This window comes from Solea senegalensis, linkage group LG1 (genome assembly GCF_019176455.1).
Source record: "Solea senegalensis isolate Sse05_10M linkage group LG1, IFAPA_SoseM_1, whole genome shotgun sequence".
NCBI lineage: Eukaryota > Metazoa > Chordata > Actinopteri > Pleuronectiformes > Soleidae > Solea > Solea senegalensis.
Window position 1 is genome coordinate 39448365 of NC_058021.1, and position 13081 is coordinate 39461445.

The 13081-nt window shown below is 38.8% G+C and overlaps 1 protein-coding gene across 2 annotated transcripts; it reads left to right on the top strand.

Annotated features, from left to right (window-relative positions):
* Positions 1–179: 179 nt before the first annotated feature.
* Positions 180–13070, top strand: LOC122776646 (copine-3-like). 2 transcript variants are annotated; one of them, XM_044037289.1, is made up of 17 exons: positions 180–316; positions 1290–1441; positions 2289–2468; positions 3158–3232; positions 3321–3392; positions 3481–3561; positions 4885–4974; positions 6560–6658; positions 7199–7285; positions 7414–7473; positions 7559–7692; positions 7911–7965; positions 8051–8102; positions 8246–8379; positions 9090–9326; positions 9856–9967; positions 11113–13070. In XM_044037289.1, the coding sequence occupies exons 2-16, from the start codon at positions 1310–1312 to the stop codon at positions 9964–9966; spliced, it is 1599 nt and encodes a 532-aa protein (XP_043893224.1). In that variant the 5' UTR covers positions 180–316; positions 1290–1309; the 3' UTR covers position 9967; positions 11113–13070. The 2 variants fall into 2 exon arrangements, with proteins under 2 accessions (XP_043893224.1, XP_043893215.1); XM_044037280.1 differs by lacking the exon at positions 9856–9967.
* The last annotated feature ends 11 nt before the right edge of the window (positions 13071–13081 follow it).

Consider the following 13081-nt stretch of genomic DNA (forward strand, 5'->3'; position numbering starts at 1 on the left):
TTTTATTATTGTTGCTGTTATGAGTAGTAGTGGTAGTATACACATGTGATAATGTAATAGTAAAAAGGTTTGAAAGTAATGACAGTGACAGTGCATCGACACGTCAAACGTGGAACACTTGAGTTATGGATCAGTGGGTGTAGCCAAAAGTAGTGTCTGCAGTACTGCATTATAGAGGGCTAAACCTTAGAGACGCAGCCTGTGGTGGGCGGACTTTAGAGACTCAGGTCTGTCAAGGATCAAATCTGCTCTTCATCCGGGATTTGACACATCATAAGACAATTTCTCTTCCTATATTCCTCCTCACACTTTCAAAGTAAGTTTGAATCAACTCCATTTCAATTATATTATCGTAACGTGATGTCGTAATACAGCTGGATGAGCATTTACTAGCTCTATTAGCGTGTTAGCGTTAGCGCACTCGCTTTAGACCCCAACACCCACTCAAGCGTATTACTTGCTGTTTGTGGAGTCGTATTTTCCATTAACTCAGCGACTGAGTGAGTGAAACCACTGAGTTAGTGAAACGCCACTATTTAGCCATACAAAGCTAAACTTAACCGTTTAGCCGCTGTTGTTGTGACAGAAAACATCAGCGGTGACTGTGCGTTCACAGCAAACCTTCCAGTAAAAAGGAGAGGGCGTGTGGTTTCATTGTGTTATTGTTACTCCTCTGTTTTCTTTTTCGTTTTCTAAAGTTAAAACGTCATATGAAAGCTCATTTGAATACATTAGCATGTGCTAGCTAACGCACATTCATGCTAACAAGGATAGCATATACTATCAGAAACTTTATTTTAGGAATGTCATGTATTCTGTATTTCTATGTTGTTGTTGTTGTTTTGATTTCTATTGATTTTCAGTTGACGTGAAATGGTAAAAAAGTAGTTTGAAACATGGTATGCACATATTTGCTCTTGTCATGATTTATGAATGAACAGTTTGTCATCTTTTAAAAGGTGGGTCCCCATATAAAAAGACTGGGAAACACTTAAAGATAACCTGTGTGGCAGTATGTTAATAACAGAGTGATATTTATAGTTATCATAATTAAGTGCATTGAAACATAAGTGGCTTCTCGCAAATCTCAACTAACCATAAATGTATATAAACAGCAACAAAATAAATCAGAAATGAATTGCCATAAATATTTTTGAAATTGTTGCAGTATTTGTACTCTCTCTGTGTGTGTGAAGTTCTAATGATGACAATGATGCATTGTTCTTGTAGTCTGGGAGACATTTGATGGAAGCCAGTTTCACAACACTAATTATTATTTTCCATTTCAGCAGCTTTTTGCTCGACCAACATGGCAGCTCAGTGTGTCACCAAGGTGGAGCTGACCGTGTCCTGTGACAATCTCCTGGACAAAGACATTGGCTCCAAATCAGACCCTCTTTGTGTCCTGTTAATGAGCAGCTCCAACTCTCAGTGGTATGAGGTCAGTGGAGGTTTTTTTTCCTGACCAGAGGTCATGTTAGTGAAGTCTGACCTTAAATTTTCTCTCTTTACTGCAATTCTCTAACCCCATCTCTGAGAAACTGTCATCATTTACGTTTTCCTAGGTGTGGCATTTGCATTACTCATTGTAAATCGTTAACCACCATATGGGAAAGTCCATGTGCAAAGCAGCAGTTATGTAATCTCCATTTCCTGTTTCATTTGGGTCTGCTTGCCACTTTATATTACTCAACTTTGATGAAAGTAGCTTTTAATAAAAAACCATATTGTTTTATTTCATGGTTACATTTTGACATCAATAATTTGGTAAAACTTTATTTTTACAGTCCATTGTTGACTCTCTATTACTAATCAATGGGTATTCAGTGTCATGTCGTCAACAGATAATTGGTTGACATACAATTAACTGCCAGTAGACTATAACTTCTGCTTGATAGATTCTAACCCTAACCCTATACAATAACCATTATTTAACTACTTCTCTATACATTGTGTCTGCATCTTATTAGTTGACACTTTCTGTCTGATTAGTCTGTCACTTGAAAGTTAACAGGATCATGTCAACATATGATCAAATGCCAATGATCACAGAATTTGACTGACACAAAAATATCAAATATGGTGGTGTCTTGAGACTTTTGCACAGTACTCTATATTAATTTTACATCATAAACACGTCCCTTCACATTTCATTTATTTTTTTGGAAGGTGAATGTGAAAATTCTGAATTTTATTTCTAAGTTCTTTATAATATGAAGCTCTTTACACCTTAAACGTTACAGTGATGTTAATTTATCCAGTCTCACAAAACATTTTTTTCCCAATAGGCGGCACGCTCAGAGAAAGTCCAGAACTGCCTCAGTCCAAAGTTTGCCAAAAAGTTTGCCATCGACTACTACTTCGAAATAGTACAGAAACTCAAGTTTGGAATTTATGACATCGACAACAAGACAATTGATCTGAGTGATGATGACTTCCTGGGGGAACTGGAGTGTACCTTGGGCCAGGTAATGACTCACCAGTTACAAATGTGTGTGATTGTTTGGCTTTATAATCTGCTAATAGTTTCAGTTCCTTATCTACCCTAAGCAGTGGCAGGACTCGCGCAGCAGTGTAATTAGATGCCATTTATTTCGTCAAGTCAGACACGGATCATTAACATATCTGATAAACAGTCTGTGTAGCCTCTCTGTGAAATTTGACCTGAAATATTCATTCTGCATAACTTTCACCTACATCAAGGAGGTTAATGTTAATGCTGGCATTTGTCTGCATGTTTAGCTGTGTTTCCATCATGGTGTGATTTGGTTTGGTGCAGTATGGTAGGTTTTAGAATGGTAAAGCCCTGGGTCAGGCTTGTGTTTTTGACTGAGAACAGTACCTTTTCTTGGCAGGCGGGGTGTGGGCTGTGCCCGATGGCTGCGTCAGCAAGTTATGTAGTGTGACATTGTTCCTCCCAACAACTCCTACTACCTACTACCTAGCAGTATCACTCAAAAAAACTAATATTTAACTTACTTGTAGGTAGTAAGTAAGTTAAATATTAGATTATTTTAGACACAATTGTTAACCTTGTAAAGTAGGGGAAGTTTGATCATTTTTGCTGCAAAAATGTAGTATGTAGTATTGTAGTTAATGGTGCATGACCTGAAAGTTTTTTTTTTGTTGTTTAAACCTTTGTTTGTTTGCTTTTTAGGTTGTATCCAGTAAAAAACTGACACGACCTCTCGTCTTGAAGAACAAGTCTCCTGCAGGAAAAGGCACCATCACTGTGAGTGGAGGAGAGTCATTTTGTGATCTTGCTTATATTTATTTATTTTTGCTCTGCTAATTATTTGATTGATTCTGTTCTCATGTAGATCAGTGCAGAAGAAATAAAAGATAACAGAGTGGTGAACTTTGAGGTGCAAGCAAGGAAATTAGACAACAAGGTAGGCGTTATTCTTTTTTATTCTTACATGCAGTCTGTCATTTTTAGGCATTCTGGGGTTTCTCACCTACTGGTGTGTTTTGCTGCAGGATTTATTTGGGAAGTCTGACCCTTACCTGGAATTCTACAAGCAGACGGCAAATTCATGGCAGCTGGCTCACAGGACAGAGGTAAACAAATGCATGTTTGTGTTGCTATCTGTCTGTTTAACCGCATTGTAGAGAAAGCTACTGTTGTATGTAGGTATTGTTTGTTGCTCAATTTTTAAACTACACTGATAAATTAAATATTTATGATGATTAGTTAAATCTAAATAAATATTATGTGACAGTTTTTGCAATAAAATATTTCACCAAATAATACGTTTACAAATGTAAGCATGATACTGCAAGTCTATCGGTGCGTCTGTCCCTGCACACTTAATGCTATTGTTTTGCTTTTATGAGGGTTTTTTCCTGTCTTGTCAGCAAACTTAGTTTTCCAAAGGGATGTTTGGCTGTACAGAGCACTGCACAAACAATACCGTACAAAAGTAGTGTTTCTTTATTTGCAGTGTCTCAGTCACAAATGTTTTGTTTTTTTTCAACACTAGTTGAAATATTTGACAAAAACAATTTGGATAAACAATGACTTTCTTTTTCATGATTATCCATCACTCACTACTGTGTCATAAAATGACCATATGATGGTTGGAGGTTTGTTACAGCACAGCATTTGTATTAGAGATTAGTATCTCTGCCCGAACCCAAACCGAGATTTACTGCCACCTTCCTCAGGCCCTGAAAAATATGATTATTATTAGCACTAAATAGCCATAATGTGGTAATCCACTTAGTTACGCTTAGGTTGTAAAAGTTTACATTTTATTGAGCTAATAGTGTCAAGTATCTGACTGTAAAATCTTCACATTTGGAGTTTGTAGGTGTTCTACCAGGCCTCAACAATTAAACAGGTGAAATAGTTCATAGTTGAGATTATTTTGTTCCAGTTGTTTGTTATCTGAAGAAATTAGCTTTTCTTGCATTTTCTTTCTGTTGTTGCAGTTTGTTTTTACTTTCCCAATTTTGCAGGGAGCTGTTGGATTAGCAGTAATGTTTTTCTGTTGTTTTGGTGCCACTATGTCAAGGGTTGACCTTAGTTTACTGCTGAAAGTATCTACAGGTGGAAGGTAAAAGGTCTTCAGTAGTGTCATGTAAAAGATTACTTTCCTGTTGCGTAATATCCTCTTGTGCAAACCACTGACGGTAAAAAAAAAAGGACACAGAAGTGAGGACACAACTTAGTCTTTTCCAAGATGACTCCAAGATGGCTAAAGGTTTACAGTGCATCAAAAGTCCTCAGAGACATTGTCACTGTGATGGCAGATTAACAATGATAAATCTGTTGTCCACTGTTAACAACATGTGCTTTTAGTTTCCCTTTAAGAATCTGCACACATTCCATGTTATTTTGTTCCCGATATAAAATAATCCTTATATGTATTTTGTCCTCAGGTGGTGAAGAACAACTTGAATCCAACATGGAGACCCTTTCGAATCCCCCTGCAGTCTCTGTGTGGAGCAGACATGGACAAACCCATAAAAGTACACATAACATTTTTTTAATAATAACTACTAGCACAGCTGGATTAGCTGCTCTCACCTGCAACTGGTCTGATTTTAGTGTTTATTACATAATACAGCAATTTGAGGCTTTATTATTTGGTTTTCTGTTAAAGTGCTTTGGATGTCCCTCTCAGACATGTGGAAACATACAAACGTATGGTGTCTTCAATACTAGTTTGATCATATATACTTTTTTTTCAACCTTCTGAAGCAAACATGTTATGAAGGAAGCTGTTTCCAACCATACAGAACAAGTGAGTTACCCAGAGTGCCACAGTGTTTGTCTTTTCTCATCTCGTCATCACGTAGTGGGTGAAATGTGTGAATGGGTTAGATGGTGAATAACACCAGACGCTACCTCAGCAGGGTGTCCAACCCTCCGAGTTAGTTTTCACCCAACTCAATTGTCTCTCATACAGTGTGCAGCCACTCTTCTTTAAATGTCTGCCAGCCAGTCAGTCAGTTCACTCAAATTACAAAACTTCCTTTTCACTTTTACTTTTACTATTTGGCTGGGCAGGTTGATAGACTCTATATGTTTATGTGTTAAGATTAGGGTTACAATGGGCTGGAAACTTTCCATAAACTTTCCATGGGAACTTCAGATCTAGAATTTCAGAAATATTCCAAATGAATAAATATTACCTGGAAATTTCGGATAATTTAAAGAGACATAGAGTCATATACACATATAAACATTGACTGTCTGTTGTGGGTGGAGCTAGACGGTACCATTTTATTCTTAGGAAGGGAAGGGTACCGAAAAATTTAACTTTAGGGGCTGGTTATTTTGGTACTATTCCTAATGGAAAAGCAAAAAAATATATACCGTACTTTACCAAACTGAACCGCTCTGCCTGTGGTGGAGGAATAGCATTTACTTGCAACTGTATTTGCATCAAATCTGACTGGTTTAGCCAAGATTATGCTATAATTATCAGTCATCATCTACCGCTTTATCCTCCACCAGAGGGTCGCGGGGGGTGCTGTGCCAATCTCAGCTACATCGGGCGATAGGCGGGGTACACCCTGGACAGTTCACCAGTCCATCACAGGGCCACACACAGCTAGAGACAAACAACCATTCACTCTCACACTCACTCACTCCTACGGTCAATTTAGAGTGTCCAATTCACCTAATCCCCACATTGCATGTTTTTGGACTGTGGGAGGAAGCCGGAGAACCCGGAGAGAACCCACGCACACACGGGGAGAACATGCAAACTCCATGCAGAAAGGCCCTTGTTCCAACCGGGGTCTTCTTGCTGCAAGGCGAGAGTGCTAACCACTATATCACCGTGTGGCCCTGCTATAATTATTATTTACCAAATATATTCAAGCTCCCAACAGTTAATTCCCATAAATTCCATGGAAGGTTTCCACCCTAGTTAAGTTCCACTACTTACTACAAACTGTTTTCACTGAGATTTTTAAATTATTATTTTTTGTGTGAACAGACTCACTGGCAGACATGTTTTCTCAATGTGAGTGATCAGATTTTCTTTTTCTTACTTGCCAGGTCAGTGACATCTTCATGTTTTTTGTTTTTTTTTACTGTTTCCAGGTCGAGTGTTACGATTATGACAACGACGGTTCTCACGATCTCATTGGAAGCTTTGAGACAACAATGACACGCCTGCAGGAAGCATCACATTCTTCTCCGGTATGAATGTGTGTGGGTGTGTTTATATTACATTACATGTCATTTAGCAGACGCTGTTATCCAAATAATACAATCAGCCAGGGGGTGATTGTATTATTATTGTGTAGATGTGCTGATTATTTCTCCTCCACAAGACAGCTGATTAAAAACCAGCAAATAAAAGTGAAAGTACAACATGATACAAGAAGTTAGTTTCAAGTTGGCTATTTCACACATGGGCTTTTCAGGTCCAGCAGTGGTCTGCTTTCTACAAACTAGCTTTACGGTGGTCTTTATGAGGGAGGAGAGAAGCATTGCTCTTCTGCAAGACAATTATGACAATTGATTTTGTTCCAAGGAATTTCTCCATACAAACAAAAACAAACTCCAGCGCATGTGAGCTAGTAAGAGTAATGTGGAGTTCACAGCCTGTTGAATGGAGGAACAGCTGGGTACCATCGGGTTACCCCTGGTTTTAAGTAATGCACCTGATTAGTTAATTTGTTGTATCATTAATCAGGCACTGACGCAGACATCTGTGCTGTTGTGTTTCCTCCTCAGGCGGAGTTTGACTGCATAAACAGTAAAAAGAAACAGAAGAAGAAAAGCTACAAAAACTCTGGGGTGGTGAGCGTGAAGCTGTGTCAGGTAAAGCACTGGATTCACTTTGTTTCATGTGACACATATGATTCATCTTTGCACTCAAAATGATGTGTCTAGATTGGGATTACATAATACTCTTCCATGAAACGTGAAATGTGTTGGTTGTTTTGCAGGTGGTGAAGGAGTATACATTCCTGGATTATATCATGGGAGGCTGCCAAATAAACTTCACCGTGAGCATGTATTATTTTATTTTCAATTCCACACTTGCTCAGTTGTGTTCTTGAATAACTAATGATGTGTGCATTTTGTGGACAGGTGGCCATCGACTTCACAGGCTCCAACGGGGATCCCAAGTCCCCTCAGTCTCTGCATTACATTAGTCCTCAGGGCGTTAACGAATACCTTTCTGCTATCTGGTCTGTGGGTAACGTCATCCAGGACTACGACAGGTAGGTGCCTAATCTTATCTAGGCACTGTTTATAAATAACATAACCACTATACATTAGCTGATTAAAGATCAGCCACCTCAAATACATATTTTATATCACAAAATCTGAATAGTTACCTCGATCTGCTCTCTACTTAATCAGTTCAACATTTTTGAAGAAATAAACAGAAAGTGTAAAATGTCTTGGCAGTATAATTCATTTTGTCTTCTCTGTGTAGTGACAAGATGTTTCCTGCTTTTGGCTTTGGAGCCCAGATTCCTCCCACTTGGCAGGTAAAAAGCATGTTAGACTACAGATGCATTTGAAAGTCATAGTGGATTTGCACATCATCAAATGATATGTGATGGCATTTTACAGGTTTCCCACGAGTTTCCACTCAATTTCAACCCATCAAATCCATTTTGTACAGGTGTGTTCACAAATCACTGTGGTGTTGCTTTATTTTCATTACATATTTAGATGATAGTAACTACTGTATATGGGTTTTTCCTCAGTGTGTGACGTGTTGATACAAATCTGAGACATACTGTGTGTGTGTTTTTGTGTGTGCAGGTGTTGAAGGGATCGTGGAGGCCTACAGGGTGTGTTTGCCGCAGGTCAAACTCTACGGTCCCACCAACTTCTCCCCGATCATCAACCACGTGGCCTGCTTTGCTAAGCAAGCCCTACAACAGACCACTGCATCAGTGAGTGTTTGGCTTTTGAGCCATTGCCAAAAATAAGACAATGAGCTTTTGTTTACATACTGTTACAGACTCTGTATAATGGGGTAACAAGAAGTTCTCCACACATCAGACTACTTCTTTTTTTTCAGCCAGCAGTATTACCCCCTGGTGGCTATTCAATAAATTGTTAGTTCCTTGTTAGACTCACCCTGCTGTCAGTATTACATCCACTTTTTATATAAGCTCCTTGGTTTTATTTGATTATCTGTCTTAAAAGAGATTTTTAGGTGCAGGAAATGTAGCACCATAGTTGTAACCATGTCCTTAGGCACAAACAAATCCTTATAAGAAAAAACCTGTCATGGTTGATGAGGTGTAGATTTCTGAGTTGTATTGTAAATAACAGACTTTTAAATTTTGATCCATATCATCAGTTCAAGGGTAATATCACTGTGATTACCTGAGCTGTTTCCAGGCTCATATATTTAGATGAGATTAGATTTATCTGCCCAGTAGTGAGACCTATTGAGCTGTGACACGGACAGGACAATCGCTTGATGCAAGAGCGACTCTGCAAACCTTTTGATTAAGGGTGCGATTATTTTCAGAAAAGCATCAAATGCAGAAACAAGATAAACACCAAACAGGGATTTGTCTGAGAACCTTAAAAAATCATAACCAAAGTCCAGAAAACTGAATAACTGTGTTGTTTATTTCCCCTCCTCCTGAAGCAATACTTTGTTCTGCTCATTATCACTGACGGAGTGATCACTGACATGGACGAAACCCGCAACGCCATCGTCAACGCCTCTCGTCTGCCTATGTCCATCATCATCATCGGAGTAGGAGGGGCGGACTTCAGTGCCATGGAGTTCCTGGATGGAGACGACGGACGCCTGCGCTCTCTGTCTGGCGAGACAGCCATGCGCGACATCGTCCAGTTTGTGCCGTTCAGGCAGTTCCAAAATGTAAGTAACATTTTATTTTCATCTGGAATATGGAAACATGAGTGGTGTGGGTTGTGTTTTCAGCGGGTTCATCTCAATAAGCTAAATCATTGCTATTTAAAAAAGCATGCACACTTTTTCCTCTAAGCATTTTGCTCAGATGTTTTCATTTTAGAAGGCTTTGACATGACAAAGATGAAACCTAATAGAGTTGCAGTTGATGATGTGCTCTCAGCAGCACGTGAGCATGAGAATGGCCACTCACTAATGTCAGAACTGACATTAAAATATAACTCAAATAAAAATACATTCAATCAGTAAACATATAATGTTTTTAAAAGAGGGTGCACAATCTGTTATAGGATGATAAACTACTGCAGTCTCACATGAGAGTCCTGCAGTAAACCCCATATCCATGAGGTGGCCAAAATAATAGAACCAAATTTTTATTACAGAATGAAAATAGAATTGGTCGACCCCTAATCTTCAAGCCCTCACTTCAGTTGTCACTTAGCTTATTTGTGTGCCTTGTGTATTCATCTCTTTTCAGGCACCCAGCCAGGCTCTTGCCCAAAGCGTATTGGCAGAGTTACCTCAGCAAGTGGCCTCCTTCTTCAGTTTATTCAAACTGAAGCCTCCCCAAGAGCCCAGTCCTTCATAGGGTACCCCAATTATTCCAGTCATTAATCCCACCGCCATCCTTGTCTTGACCCATATGCAATAATCTCCCTCACTCAGGCACTGCATTGACTCCCCACCATCATGTAGTCAATGCTGTCCGCATTTCTCCCTTCTGACTTTTCCTTTAGCCTGCTCTGTTTTAGATGCCACATCAGCACAATACACTCAAACTGAGATCTCAGAAACAAGGGAAAACTTCTCTCTCTCTCCCAATCATGTGCAAAGCACTCAGTGATATGAGTTTTTGTTATTTCACAAATTCAAATAACGTTGATATCTGCAGCCCAGAGAGCAACTCCTGCCAGAAAAAAGTGGCACTGTGACAAAGGCTGCGTCCACACTGTGGTTTTGATTTAACTACAAACAGCAGATTGTCTACTGTGTAGTTGATTGCTTTGATACAGAGAATACTACTTAATGTGAAACTGTAATGCTGAAATGTTTTATTAGATCTTTACACCATATTTTCAATATAGCAATTTAAAAAAATTACATTTAAATTCACCCTATTTTACTCAAAAAATGTCAGATGTGACCTGACGGGCTCGGGTCGTATCCATGCTATGTTTTACACTCATTACTGTGATAGTTGAGGTCTTACTTACTTATTTTATTTCATTATATTTGTACCTTAAAATTGTTCACTCACCTCTGAGTCTGAACTAAGAATCAAAGTGAAAGATAGAAACGACTGTTAACATTGTCGCTGATCTCCATTGTGTTGTTTCTGGCGTATTTACGACTCACAGGTGATGCTGTCGTGAAAAAAGCCCCAACACAGCCCTAGCAGTGGGAATATTGTTAATTCTGTTGTTATAGCAGGTTCAATGGGGTTCAAGAATCTCAAGTATTTCTGCCTAGTGTTAAAGAGGCATTAGTCTCCGCTCATGTAGAAAAAAATATTTCCAACTCAAAACAGTTAAAAATGTGTTTTTGCAACTAACACATATAAGTGTGGATGAAGCCAAAGTCATCACGAGAGTATGGAATTTTCCCTTGAACGCTTTTCATTTGCATGGCTTTCACCTTCTGATTCAGGCTTGCTTCATCTAATGAAATCACATATTGATACACAACACAACACAACACATTTTTTTATTTATTTTTCTATTGTTTGTCTCTTTAGGCTCCCAAAGAAGCACTGGCAAAGAGTGTGTTAGCAGAGGTCCCAGGTCAGCTGGTGGAATTTTTCAATATCATGAAGCTGAATCCGCCCGTCGCCAATTCTGCACAAAACCCTGCAGCGACTGTCTGACAGTTGCAAGGAGGAACCACAAACAGACCACTATCATCTCATGCAGACTCAAATCTGATCCCAGCTTCATCTCATCACCCAGTTAAATGACCCCACCCACAAAACTTTATTCACTCATCACTTAAATGTCACCACCAGCTCACCTTCACATTCTCCACGCTTCATAAACACTCCATAGACAGTTATAGATAGTTTCCCTATAGACGTAGCTGTTGTTATTTCTTTATATCCATGTATATTCATTTTAGCAGCTGCTCAGTGCCGCTAAATCCAAACAAATATTCAGTCATTCCATTATGATTTTAACTGCATGAGTAGGGAATTGATAATATCTGTAGAGTTAACTAAAACCAACACTTGATGCATATAATAATAATAGCAAAGTGCCATTTATTTTTTTGAGCCTGCTTTGATGGCTGCAGCATCCTTTTACATTGGTTCTGTAAAAGGCTATTACACTCTCTCTCTCTTTTTTTTTAGTCATGTAACCCTGGTGTCAAGGTGCATAGATCTAAGGTCAGTGACCCTCTCATGTATGAGAGCTGCAGTGATGCTAGTAGTACAGTATATTTTTACATATGCCAAGAAGCTTTATAGTCTAGAGTCTATACTTGCATAAATGTATGTCGTCTTTGCACTTACCCATAATCACGTGAGCTACGAAAAGTCTAGCATTTGTTGCCCTATCATGAGAGAATTTGTTGTTGTGAAGACATTCTATCTTTAAATGTCCAGTGTGTAGAATTTAGGCATAATCCATCTATGGAAATGAAATATTTTATTATCATCATAGGTCTCTTTTTTTATTATTCATTTATCACCTCAAACTAAAAATTTTTTTGGGTGGCATCAAACGTTAAAGGTGCATTACCACCACTTACTATGCAGGAGTGAGCAAAACAGTTTTCATCACCTTTGGCCTCAGTCAGACCTGGTGTTAACGTCTGTCCTCAGTGAGGGGACAACCTTTTACAATTGTACAATTGTCTTTAAAATGGGTCTCTTGTGACCACCCAGTAAAGAGAATAAAGAATAAAGATGAGAGACGGTGAGTAAATCAAAGCACTACTATAACATGAGACAAGATTGTAACCATCCGACAGTTGGGGTTAATATTGTGACAGTGGCTATAACTAAGTCCTGATAAGTGAAAAAATCCTTAAGACTGATTGGGTTCATGCAAGATCAGGTCTGAACAGGGACTTAGATTTACAAGTCCTTAACATTAAGCTAGGATCAGGTCCTCTTTCACAAAGTCTGCCGTGTTTAGACAGATTCTGATAAACACCAACTCTCTCGTTTGCAACTTCACCCGTAGATGCCACTAAATCCTACACACTGGTCCTTTAAGTATTAGATGGAACTGGAAGCTCTCGTTTTTTTATCTCACTCATCCAAAATGTGTTTGTTTGTTTGTGTTTGCCACTGTCACCGACGCGTCTGGTGAGCAGACAACTTGGGTTAGCTTCCGGCCATTTACTTTTAATTTAGTCATGATTTAATTTCAGTTTATAAAGGACATCCAGTTACAGAGGTGATGATTCAGTGCTAATGTGGGACCTCCAAATTGTCATGGAGGATTCATTACAGGACTGTTGAATTAGCTGAGTTAATAAACTGACACCTGTATGTATATCAGTATTAACTTGCTCTCCCTGTAGGAAGTCAGTGCCATATTATTCCATCGTTACTTGTTAATATTTTTTTCTAAAATCTATAAAATGTCTATCTGAGGTTTCCTGTTGCTGAGAGCTGAAATGCTTCATGTACCTTTTGTGTTAACATCCAAAGAGTGTATCAAGCTTGCAAATAAAACAGCTTCGATTCAACATAAACTCGA

Excerpts from the sequence above, each read along its gene's own strand:
- LOC122776646 (XM_044037280.1), top strand. The coding sequence starts at position 1,310 with ATGGCAGCTCAGTGTGTCACCAAGGTGGAGCTGACCGTGTCCTGTGAC. Across the intron at positions 6,659-7,198 it reads AAGCATCACATTCTTCTCCG|GCGGAGTTTGACTGCATAAA; the intron begins GTATGAATGTGT and ends TTTCCTCCTCAG. Across the intron at positions 7,474-7,558 it reads GCTGCCAAATAAACTTCACC|GTGGCCATCGACTTCACAGG; the intron begins GTGAGCATGTAT and ends TTTTGTGGACAG.